The sequence below is a fragment of the Leptodactylus fuscus genome, chromosome 1 (assembly GCF_031893055.1).
Source record: "Leptodactylus fuscus isolate aLepFus1 chromosome 1, aLepFus1.hap2, whole genome shotgun sequence".
Taxonomy (NCBI): Eukaryota; Metazoa; Chordata; class Amphibia; order Anura; family Leptodactylidae; genus Leptodactylus; species Leptodactylus fuscus.
In genome coordinates this window covers 158,383,984-158,397,395 of record NC_134265.1, presented here as the reverse complement: position 1 = coordinate 158,397,395, position 13,412 = coordinate 158,383,984, and the positions used below count along the sequence as shown (strand labels likewise).

Here is a 13,412-nt window from a genome sequence, read left to right as displayed (position 1 = left end):
CTGGGAAGCTGGAAAAGAATTCAGAATGGGGTGGATTGGAAGAAAAAATGCATTTGATTTTCTTACGGGATTTGTTTTTACGGTGTTCACTGTGCAGCCAAAATGACATGTCACCTGAATTCTATGTTTCATTACGATTCCAAGGATACCAAATTTATATGGTTTTATTTACATTTTAAACCCCTTAACAAAAAGCCAAAACTGTGCCAAAATTTTTATTTTTCTAAAAGTCGCCATATTCTGACACCCATAACTTTTTTTATACTTCAGTGTACGGGGATGCATAGGACGTTTTTTTGTTGTTTTTTTTTTTGCGGGGCTGGGTGAACTTTTTAGTTATACCATTTTGGGAATTGTTATTGCTTTGATCACTTTATATTAAATTTTTTATCAGAGGCAAAATAGTGAAAAAACGGCAGTTTGGCACTTTTGACTTTTTTCCCCCACTATGGCGTTTACCATATATTTTTAGAGATTTGTAGAGCGGGCGTTTTCAGACACAGGGATACCTAATGTGCATGTGTTTCACAGTATAAGTACTTTTATATGTGTCCTAGGGAAAGGGGGGAGATTTTTATTTTTAATACTTTCTATATATATTTTATTTATTTATTTATTTATTTTTTACGCATTTATTACACTCCCTAGGGGTCTTGAACCCCAGTGGATCCGATCACTAATGAAATGCATTACAATGCCAATGCATTGCAAAAAAAAATTGTCTTTTTTTTTTTTTTTTGCAGGATACATAGAGTAAAGTTGACCGAGACACCAGAAGGGTTAATGACTATGATGACCGACTACGGGCATCGACTGTGGGCATTAGCACATGGTGTCTGCTGTATGAAACAGCAGACACCAGGCAGCCGCATGGCTCCATTGGTGATTAATAAATGTTGTAATATACTTTAGTAACAAATTTTGGTGTCTTTCGGTGCAATCTTGCATTTTTTTATTCTTCCCTTGTTCCTCTTGATACATTTCTTACTAGAGATCTTTGTGTCACAGAAGACTCTCATCTTACATATGAAACCAAAAGCACCTTTCTAGGTTTCATAAGGCCTGACCAGTGACATAACTAGCAACCACTTCAGTGAAGCCGCCGCAAAACCACACATATTTTTCATCTGTATTGGCGTGTCCAGAACATCAATACAGTTGAAATACCTGGTAGAACAGGAAGCTGTTGGTTTTATGCTCTGCTATTCTGTAATCTAGAGGTCGCGGGATGTAGCAGTGCCCAGAAAACTGATCCAAACACAGGGGACAATGATGGCATCACATTCCATCTCCTGAGCTGGGATGTTGACAGGGCCTGAAGTGGATTGTGAAGAAGTGTTGGTGGCAAGTCCATGTATCAGGGGATTGAACTCAGACAAGCGTTATTTATTTATTTTGTTGGGGGTAGCCAGATAGAATAATATTAGGGGAGCAGTAACAATAAAAGGGGACATTATTAATATAAGGGGTCATTGGGGCAAGCAGTGGGTGTACTAAGAAGCCATTTTTATTATATGCGGGGCATTGCGAGGCATTATTTATGTAGAAGGGTATTAACCTATAGTGTATTGGAAAATATTAATTTAAGGTGGGCATTATTAATTTACGAGGCTATGCAGGAGTATTAATTAGGGGACACAGGCGGCATTATTAATTGATGGGCACTCTTAATTTAAGGGGGTCATCCCAGACTACAATGTGTAATGCAGGGGAGAGTTGTATTGTACCCTCTCTTCCTTACTTGCAGTGGGTCGGCAGACACCATTACAGAGCATCTGCAGTGATTGGCTGTAGGGGTCCCACTAACCTGAAGTCACTGCCACAGCCGTTCTGTATACAGAGCAGTGAAAGTGACAGGGGGCCCAGCGCAGAAACAGATGGGAGGATTCAGGCAAGTGATCCCCGACAACCTTTAATAGGCATAAGGGAGGTATTATTAACTGATGGGGCACAAAGGGGAATTATTTATTTAAAAATACATATGGGGGTATTATTCATTTCTAGGGGATTTTTATACTTTCTATAATTTATAACTGAGGAAGCAACAGGATGGGGATTTTAAGTAGGTGAGGAAAATGTGAGTCAGGTGCCTGGAAAAGTGAGGGGCCCAATATGTCTGTGTTGCAAACTTTACAGAAAGAAGTCATAGTGGTCCATCACTTGTAAGTCACTAAATGTTACTGCACTGGTATCTACCACTATATGGTCACTGTATGGAGATATTTCGGGATAACTGGGTTAGGAGCTCGCTTGGATATGTTTGCTGCCCCCTGTGCCGAACCCCTAGCTATGCTTCTGGACCTGACATTTGTTTTAAGTGATTCCAACAGCCTCAGTACCTTTGCAAGGGAAATAAAATATTAGTGCAGGATTTCACAGAAAGGAGACAAAATTTGTAAATAAAGTACATTACAAAATTTATCAATGACACAAATGTTGCCAGAAATGTTTTTTTGAAAGTTTAGTTACTCCATAAAAAAACATGTATTGAAAAATATAACAATTAGAAAACTTATTACATGCGGCAAATGTACCTTGCCAAGCTGCTGCAGGAACTTGAGATGTCTTTCCTCAAAATGAGTTGGATCACGGTCTTCAAAGCCTCCAGAAAAGCCAAATGCTCCAACTCTCATATTAGGAAGTAAATCACTTTCAGCCAGCAGTTCATAATCTGAAGGAAAAATAACAAAGAAATTATACCTTTTATAAAATTGTTTGTCAAGGCTAAAAATAACAAATTGTGAAAACTTGTACCACCGTTACAATTATGCCTCTACTTAGCTTTAGGTCAAAGAATTCCTACCTGGAGTGAACAAGCTGTTAAGCTCTCTTATAACTCCTCGAAATGAGGGCCGGAAGTCTGGCTCATAGTCCATGCAACTATTTATGAGATTTGCAAGCTCAATCCACTTTGGTGTAGGGAGTTGATGTCTATCTTCATAAAACTGCAATTTCTAGAAGACAATGAAAGCAAAAATAATGATGAGAATCAATATGAAATCTTTAATTTGCAAAAAAAAAATTACGAATAGATCTATCTACTCTATGAGATATGTTACATTCCAACAATACAGTAGATGGGACTGAATTATGACTGACCTTATGAGATCTAGCAATATTAGTATTTTAAACAGAGTTATGCAACCTTTAACATACCAACTGCTAAACTTTAACTCCAATGAATGCTTGCCAGCTTCAGCGTGATGGAATATCATAGAGAGTTGCTAAAGGAATTTACTTCATTTTGCCTAAAGTATTTATGTGACTTGCTGCAGCACATATACCGTATATACTCGAGTATAAGCCGACCCGAATATAAGCCGAGGCCCATAATTTTACCACAAACAACTGGGAAAACTTATTGACTCCAGTATAAGCCAGGGGGGGGGGGGGGATGCAGCAGCTACTGGAAAATTTCAAAAATTAAAACAGATACCAATAAAATTCCATGAACTAAGACATCAGTAGTAGTTTTGGGGTGTAGTGGGTGCTGGGGAAGGGGATGGGTGTTTTGGTTGTCTGTCTGCTCCTTCTCTGAGTTTGAGGACTGGGTTTTTCCCCCCACTTGGAAATCAGCCTGGCTGAATATAGGGTATCTGCAGTGCTCCTATTCAACATTCAGTGATCCTTACAAATTTTCCTAAACTAAGTTACAGACTTCCATATATAGATTGTATATTTAACATTATACACTAAAAGAGGGTCTACAGACATTCTTAAACCTAAATATCTGCAAAATCTACCAGCTTCTTTTTTTCTGCAACTCTACATCCTCTAACAGTAACTTCAGGTTCAGCGGCATAATAATGGATTTATTTCAATTTATTAGAGCAGAATATTTATCCAATTCCTTAACTACATTCATAGGCTATTGCAAATTTTTATTTGCATTACCGCTTAAAATAATACATTTAATTATCCAAATAAAGTTAAATTTTGTTCTCCTCCCCACTCAAAAGCTCATAATTTTAGTATTCTGGCTAATTCTAACCACTAAAGGCTGAACAATATTGATACGTCCTTCGTTCAAGCTGAAAAATACTTGCAAATCTACCAACTACAGAAACACAAGACTACATACTTTAGCCAATACTTTTTACTTTTAACCCCTTCCCGACATTCGCCGTAATAGTACGGTGCTGCAGGGAAGGGCTTCCCGCAAACCGCCGTACTATTACTGCGGCTGCATGGTGCGCACACAGGACCTGTGTGCGCACCATGCACAGCGGGTGTCAGCCGTAATACACAGCTGACAATGCCCTGTAACAACCGCGGTCGGAACCGGGTCCGATCGCGGGTGTTAACCCCTGATATGCCGGCGATCAACATGACCGCCGGCACCTCCGGGGTTACAGTGTAGTATGGTGCCGATCGGCACCCCCCGCGCCGGTTTCGGGGGGTGCCGGTGTTCGTAGGGGGCAGCCCGGGGTCTGATCAGTGACCCCGGGTCTGCCCCATCACTTACCCCGTCCTCGCTCCTGGCTGATCCTGCCGTAAATGAAGCTGTCAGCCTGTGCGTCTACACAGGCTGACAGCTTCCTATACTCTGCAATACACGTGTAACACGTGTATTGCAGCGTATCTCTATTGAAGCAGTGATCAGCCGATCACTGCTTCAATCCCCCATGGGGACAGAAAAAAAAAGTTAGAAAAAAGTAAAAATAAAAAAGTTTAAATAAGTTTAAAATAAATTATAAATAAATAAAGCCCCAAAAATCCCATTTTCCCCATATAAAATGTTTTATTATGTAAAATAAAGAAAAATAGAAAAAAACATTACATATTTGGTATCGCCGCGTCCGTAATAACCTGAACAATAAAATTAAAACATTATTTAACCCGAATGGCGAACGGCGTAAAAAAAACCCGTAGAAAACCGCACAAAATAATGATTATTCACCACCTTTCCCTTACAAAATGCTCAATAAAAAGTAATCAAATGGTCAGATGAAAACCAAAATGGTACCAATAAAAAGAAGAGGTGTTCCCGCAAAAAATAAGCCCTCAACCAGCTCTGTCTAGCGAAAAATAAAAATGTTATGCCTTTCAGAAGATGGCGATGCAAAAATAATGATTTTTTTTTTTTACCTAAATTGAATTTTATTCTGCACAAATAGCAAAGCATTAAAAAATAATATAAATGAGGTATCGCCTTAACCGCACCGACCCGCAGAATAAAGGTAAAATGTTACTTATGCTGTACGCTGCGCAGGAAAAAAAATAACTGCTAAAAAGCAATGCCAGAATTGATGTTTCCTTTTACATCCCACCCAGAAAGAGTTAATAAAATGTAGTCAATAAGTTACAGGCCCCAAAATGGCGGCATTGAAAAGTACATCTAATACCGCAAACAACAAGCCCTCATATGGCCACATTGCCGGAAAATAAAAATAAAAATCTAGCTTGTACAATGTGAAGACAAAAACACTAAAAGTCGCCAAATCATTAGAATGTAAGTGGCTGCGACTAGAAGGAAATGTGTAAGCGGTGCGAGTGTTTTCAGGGGACCCCCCATATTTAGAGCTTATGAGGGATAATACACCAGCGCTGATCCCCCAGAATGCCCCTCTTCCCCGTCCGTGTCATAGGAGCTAGTGGGAAAATAAAATAGGATTTGGTGTGCCCAATTTACTCCGCACAGCTTACACATTCACTTCGGGGTTACTAATGCTCACTACATCACTTGATAAATTCTTTGAGGGGTGCGGTTTTCAAAATGGGGTCACTTTCTAGAGGTTTCCACTGTTTTGACACCTCAAGGGCTTTGTAAATGCGACAAGGCTCCTGAAACTGATCGCAGCCAGATCTGCCCTCTAAAAGCTCTTTGGCACGCCTTCCCTTCTGCGTCTCACTGTGGGTCCATATATTAGTTTACACCCACAAGTGGGGTACTATGGTAGTCGGGAGAACTTGCCTAACAAATTGTGGGATGCGTTTTCTCCTTTAACCCCTTGTGAATGTGCAAATTCTAGGGCTAAACGAAAATATTAGTAAAATAAATTCAAATTTGAAAATTTCACCTCCATTTTGTATTAATTCCTGTTAAGCACTTATAGGGTTAAACTACTAGGTATATGTTGTTTTGGCTTATTTAAGGGGTGCAGTTTTGAAAATGGGGTGATTTATGGTGGGCTTTAATACAAGGGTCTTTCAAAACCCCTTCATAACTGGATTAGGCCCTTTAAAAAATGGGTTTTGGAAATTTCTTTGAAAATTTTGAATATTGTTGTTTCACTTGTAAATCTTATAATGTCCGTAAAAATTAAAAGGGCGCCTAAAGTTTGATGCCGACATAAAGCAGAGATCTGGAACATGAGATTTATGATATAATTTTGGCGGTCTGACTATCTGTATGTAATGTACATCATTTCAAACTTTATAAAATGCATATTTTTCAAAATTTCCACCAAATTTCAAATTTTTTCATAATTAAACACAAAACATATCAACCAAAATTTACCACTAACATGAAGTACAATGTGTTACGAAAAAACAGTCTTAAAATCACTTTGGTAAGTTAAAGCGTTCCAAAGTTATTGCCACATAAAGTGACACACGTCAGTTTTGAAAAATCGAGCTTGGTCAGGAAGTCAAAAAGTGCCATCGGCGGGAAGGGGTTAAAAGATGTCACAAACCCAAACCTTTTCCATACCTTGCATTGGTAATTTTAGGCCTGGTTCACATTTGCATTCGGTATTCCGTTCGGACAGTCTGCATGGGGACCTCCGGAATGGAATACCGAACACATTGATAAGCGGTGAGCAGTAAAAGCACACGAACCCCATAAACTATAATGAGGTTTGTGCACTTTCTGCGCGGTCTCCACACATTGCGGTCTGTCCACATGTTCCATCTGGACACTGCACGGAAAGTACACGGACCCCATTATAGTCTATGGGATCCGTGAGCTTTCATAAGCTCACCGCTTGCCAATGCAGAAAATGTGGAGGAGAATTCATAATAGGGGTGTAAAGTATGAAGAGTCATACAATAATTTAGAACATGAGTGGTGGGGGAGTAAAGGGGTTATCCAGGTTTAAAAAAATAATAATAAATGGGCAAATGACATGCATGATGAATCAATACAAACACTTTCTAATATAAATCCTGTTTAAATTCAGCAGTTTATTTGATATGATTTATTTTCAGGTCATTAACCACATTTGTGATTTTGTTGTTTTCAAGTTCACTACCTTCCCTGTCAGCAATTCAACCAGCAAATGAAACATCACAGTAGTATGTGATTGATGATTTACAAATAATTAATGGAAAAATAGAGATATTAATTAAATACATTTATAATCATAGAATTTATTTATTTTTAACAGAACAAACAGGGGCCTAGGTTACAAAAATATTGGGATAGGTGGAAAAGGTACTGGGAGAAATGTAATATTTAGAGAATAAGGTTACAGGATTTTTGGTGTATATATTGGCTTATCTTAAATGTCTGTATGTGTTTTCTTTTTCTATTCCTAAGGCTAAGGCCCCACGTGCCACAACCGCCGCGCTAAAGTGCTGCAGGAAAAACTGCAGCATGAACGCATTGCGGTTCTTCCCAAAGCACTTTGAACAGGAAAGTTCATAGAGTTTTCCTCCGCGGAATTTCTCTTACCATTATATCTTCAAGAAAGCTGCCGGCATTTCTGTAGATATAATTGACATGCTGCGATTTTCAAAACAGCAACAGTTTTGGAAATTACAGCGTGTCGGCGCTGCGATTTTTCCCGCAAAGTAGAGATGGGATTCGCATGAATTCCATCCACTTTGCAAGTACTGTATAACGCCACAATTTTTCCCAAGGCGTTTCTACTGTGGGCAAATCATTTCCGGCCCGTGGGGCCCCGGCCTAAAGCGGGATTTGGTTATAGGATTTGACTGGGTGAGTGGAGGTAATACTTGAATTTAATGTTAGAAGATTTCTATACATGAATTAAGATGTGACTGAGGGACTGTTGTTTTGTTTGTGTGTTATATGTGGATTATTGATATAATTGAAATTGGCTATTTTCTTAACTTGATAGATATATAGAGCCTATAGTCCTTATTGATGATGTTATGGGGTGTGCATATTATACTATTATTCAAAGCTTAACTTTGCTGCCCTGCTATTAGTTTCTATGTGCAACAAGTAGGTTTTCACGTGAAATAGTTTAATAAAATCAGGCCTACTGTGTTCTTCAGTCGCATGGTTTATGCCTTTGACCTAACACGGTCAATGCTCCAAAATTTATTTAAATCTTTTCCTGTACTTCCAAGCAGAGAGGCAGTAGCCAATGCTCTACTGTGGGCAAAATGCTTGGCTTTAGAGTAAGACAGTAACTCAATTCCCACTCTCCTGAGCTGGGAGCTTCATAAATCTTCACTTCTTGAATCAGTGAAAAGACATTGATGATTACCAGTATCTGTATCCCAGTACAATGCAAGTCATATCACCCAATCATCAATAATAAAAGTTTATACATTTTACACTGACCTATTCCAGTCTGTACATAATTTAAGGTGGTTACACAGGTTCAGATCAAGTTGTAGAATTTTCCAATATACTTTCTGCACCAATTCAATATGGTTTTCTAGATCTCTGCTTGTTGTCATTCATTCTGCTTACTCCCGGTAAATAAAAATCACTCTTTGGTCATGTGATATACAATCCATGGTCATGTGATGAGCACACAGGTGCACCTGTGTGTTCACATGATCATAGACCAGATTTTTTCCCCCAACTTATCCCTAGCCACAGGATTGTGAACTCAGAGCATGACATGTATATGACGGAATTCTACAGATTCCACCAGAAAACTGCCTGGTCTACCTTGGTGGCAAGAGAACAACTGTTCTTGGTTGTTTGTCCTTGGTTAAGAGTTGTATTGTTGTTTCACTTGGATGTGAAGGTGCTATGTGGCTTATGAGATACAAAGTGCTTAGTTTATTGTTTGCCATTGTGTACTCAGAAGTGACCAAACTGGATAGTTCACATACCAGTGGATGCATTTTTGCTTTTGATCTGCACTAAACACTACTACAATTGAAGACATTTTTACTTGCTGTTTATTAAAAGATGTATTTTATTATTCTTTTCACTATTTTGGATAACACCTACAGTTGGAGTACCACCCGCAGTAGGTCTAGGTGTTGCATCTGCACTATGTGTGCAAAAAATCTCCACCTGCTATAACTCCCATGTAAAGGTATGGTGAAAGTCAGTGGGGAACCTGGCTGGTGGAACTTTTTCCGCAGACTTGTTTTATATGCTCATCTCTAGTGATAACAGTTATCATTATTATTGTAGCTTGTAATATATTCCTACAGAGAGGCAGTCGGCATATTTTACTCCAAATATCAGGTGTTTGACATTATAGGGACAATGTCAAATGGAAACTTTATTGATGTTTGGGAATGTAATGTAAGCTCCTAAGTTAGTGGCTAGCTAGACAATTTGGTCGGACTTTTACTGACCTACACGCCAGAGTGTGTTTGTGAGCTTGTGGCTGTGGATATTCCTCCCATATATGTGGTCCGCTCTGCTTATGCGTTGGCAGGGTGTGAGTTAACAGTGGTGGGTGTGTCTGCTTATTTCATTACACCTCAGTTGTTCTGGGTGCTACCTTGTCCAATTTATGGCCCCATATTTATCATAAGCACCTATGCTACAAAAAGGTAGCTTTGTTCAACTTTTAATGGTATTAATAAGAGTTATTTTTAGTGTACCTACAAAACTTTTCTTGGATAAATATTCATTCAGGTACACATACCTTTAAGATTTAGTGTATATGACTTGAGAAAATGTTTGTGGGTAAGTACAACTGTTGGAGCAGCAATCTGGACACCAGTAAATGTCTGGGTGGCAAAGTTCAGAGGGCTGTTACATAAAACGTATTACCTCTCTATGTGACAGAGAGCAAAAGTACAGTATGCTCTCTGATTGATAGGTGAAGTAATAACATGAAAGAAGTACATGTTACCCCTCCTCCAATGGTCACTTACAGTTTATGCAGTGAGATGATGTATTCTCCTATCTGCAGCCTTCAGCTCATCCCCATCTGCGGCATCTACACTGCCTGAACTGACAGATGCTGGCTGAAGCTGGAGGGGGCACTTTACTGCTCCGAATCTCCAGATATATAAACAGGCTGAATTCATTTTTTGAGAATCGCTTATCTGGTACAGAACCAGAGTAATGATCAGTTACAAACCTATAGATGTCACTTCCTGACCGTGTATTTATCTGCTAATAACGCCAAGAACTATCTTCAGGAGGTTCTCACCTTTAAAATGAATACAACCCTTATAGATCTCAATATGTTTACTTTAGCTGCAAGGACATATTACATGCACTCTTGGCCACTGAAGTGCCTCCTTAAAGACGTACAGCATGGCATCAAATTTAACAAATAAATAAAATTAAAAATACTTTAAAAATGTATGCGGTCTTGATCTTGAATTGGTTAATTTTCAGCTTAAAACCGGGTTTTTGGTCTTTTTAGCAATGGTCATTTTGTGACGAAATGTGCATGCAGGCACAGGTGGCATGTATGAACTTTACGTAGCTATATTATTTGTTTAGTTCAGCCATAGGCATTCAATTTCATACAATTATTATGATAATTCACTTGTCTTGTTTTAGAAGTATTTTCTTTATACATTTAAAAATAAAAAATAAAAAATGGGAATATTGTCTTAGCTACCAGAGGTGCAAAATATTCAGAAACCACCAGCAGCAAAACAGTTAAAAATGAAATAGTTCATCTGATAAATACACAATTATATTTAATCAACCAAACAAAAAGTACTTTTAAAGCAATGATGAGAAGCTTAAAAAAAATGAAACTTACTGCACATTTTCTCCAAATATAACATTTTGTGATTATCAGTTAATACCCGTATTCCCAAAGAAGCGACAACAAGGAAAATAAACTCTTTCCATTCATCACAGTTTTGACTTACTCTTTGAGCATCCAGAGCACCGAGCGGTTTATCACCACCACTACATATTTCCCATAAGGTTGTGCCAAAACTCCACTTGTCTACCATTGGGCTTAGATTTTTTGGATTGTCGATGCACTCAGGAGCAACCCATGGGATTCTTTCTAAAAGAACTAAATGGGAAAACAGTGTTAAACTATTTAAGGCTGGGCCCCACATATGGTAAATGCCAAGACTTGGCCAAAAATGCTTGTGTTTTTGTAAATTACAGAATGTCAATTATACCTACTGAAATGCTGGCAGTGTCGCTACAGGTATAATAGAGACAGAAAGTCCGCAGAGAAAATCTCACATTTCTGGCGCAGTCTTTTCCGCAATGTTTTTTGGGTGCGGTGTGCTACATGGGGCCTTAGCATTAATCCTCATAAAAAATTCCATGGTAACATTTTTCAGCTGCTCATATTTATCTAAGCTTTGTTCTGTTAGCACTTTTGCTAAATAAAACAAATTTTAGGGCTAGTTCACACGGGGGCAGGCAGGGCGGATTTTGGCACCAGGAGTGACGCGGGGAGCCGCGTCACTCTCGGGTCAAAACCTGCCAGCCACAACCTTCATGGTCGCGGCTCCCCCCTCCAGAGTCGGCTCAAATGAATGGGTCGACGCTGGAGGTTGCTGCCGCCAGGCGGAAGCCGTGGCACAGCGAGCCGTGGCTTCCGCCTGAAGAAAGGGCAGCTTGCTTCTTTTTTTCCACTATCAGCATGTTGCCGATAGCGGAAAAAAGAACACTAGTGGTCTCCATAGACCACCATTGTATGGAGGCGAATTTTGAGGCGAAATCCGCTCTCAAAATCCGCCTCCATGCCCCAGTGTGAACTAGCCCTAAGTGAAATGAAGAATATACCTGGGGATACCTTTTAATTGATACAATTTTCTGATCACTATTACTTTAACCATTTTGTTACTTTTACTCCTTTTTGTGGGCGACTCTGTATGAATTTGTATGAATCTTGCTATTGCATAGATCAAGATGTTAACTTGGAAATGTAGTATTGTATGTGGTAAACAAATTAGTTATCTAATATGTGGCAATCGGGCAACACTGGCTATTGCCTGGTTATGTCCATCCTCCTCCCCACCCTCTATTGTTTGTTTCTTATTTATTTGCCTAATGGGGAATGCTAATTCTACCATAATAAAAAAAAAAAAGTAAAATTATACAAAATTTTTTACTTTTTAACTTTTTTTTTATTGACCTACAAGCAAAATTGAACATGATCCCCATATACATGCATACTGCAACACTTTACTATTATAATACTATATGTTCAGTATAAAGTAATAGCATTCCTATGTGGACCCTTGCTTACTGTTGAAAACAGCAATATGAGCATCAAAATTGGATCATGAAGAAATATTAGAAATTATTGTGACGAAAAATGTTTTCTTTTACAGACTGTGGATGAACAGTTAACTATGGAAGAGCTTGCACCAGTATGTGGGAAGAAAGTCTGCATAATTCTCTGGTTGATGTGCTGCTGGGAAACCTTTGGTTCTGACATAAAGATTGATTTTATTTTTGACACCTACATGAACATTGTATAAGACCTAGTACACAGACTCAACGCAACAATATTCCCTAATGGCAGTGGTAGTGCATGTGTAGCCCTATCAATTCATTTCTAAGATCTGGGATTTGCCTGTCATGAAACCTCTATTCTTGAGATGGGTAGGAATACAGCTTGCAAGTGAATCTGTAGGTGAATCTTATTTCTGCTGCCTTATCTGAGAGCAGTATTTAATACCGTATGTACTCGAGTATAAGCCGACCCGAATATAAGCCGACCCCCCTAATTTTACCACAAAAAACTGGGAAAACTTATTGACTCGAGTATAAGCCTAGGGGGGAAATGCAGCAGCTACTGGAAAATTTCAAAAATTAAAATGGTCGTAGTTTTTGGGTGCAGTAGTTGCTGGGGAAGGGGAGGGGGTGTTTTGGTTGTCTGTCTGCCCCTTCCCTGAGCCTGAGGACTGTTTTTTTTTTCCCCACTTGGAATTCAGCCTGGCTGAATATAGGGTATCTGCAGTGCTCCTATTAACCCCTTCCCGATGGAACAGGAGCTCTGCAGATCCCCTATATTCAGTAGACCGAGCACTGTCAGACACAGGGATACCTAATGTGTTTGTGTTTCACAGTCATTTTCTACTTTTGTATGTATTCTAGGGAAAGGAGGGATTAAGAACTTTTATTTATTTATTTTTTTAAAAAATTTTTTGCACTATTTTATGGGAGATTCTATACATTGACATTGTGGCTGGTCATAAACCCCCCTCACCCTCCTAAAAAAAAAAAAAAAAAAAAAATATTTTTTTTTTTTTTGCTGACTCGAGTATAAGCCGAGGGGGGCTTTTTTAGCACAAAAACTGGGCTGAAAAATTCGGCTTATACTCGAGTATATACGGTAGATAAGAAGCTGAGCTATGTGTTATAT

The 13,412-nt window shown here is 38.9% G+C and overlaps 1 protein-coding gene across 1 annotated transcript in view; it reads right to left on the bottom strand.

Annotated features, from left to right (window-relative positions):
* Positions 1-13,412, bottom strand: part of JAK2 (Janus kinase 2) — a 169,619-nt gene that overhangs the window by 14,653 nt on the left and 141,554 nt on the right. Inside the window, exons 16-18 of the mRNA XM_075278862.1 lie at positions 10,945-11,096; positions 2,804-2,954; positions 2,535-2,671 (exon numbers count right to left, since the gene is read on the bottom strand). Coding sequence (XP_075134963.1) covers positions 2,535-2,671; positions 2,804-2,954; positions 10,945-11,096 — 440 coding nt within the window. The remainder of the gene's footprint in view (positions 1-2,534; positions 2,672-2,803; positions 2,955-10,944; positions 11,097-13,412) is intronic.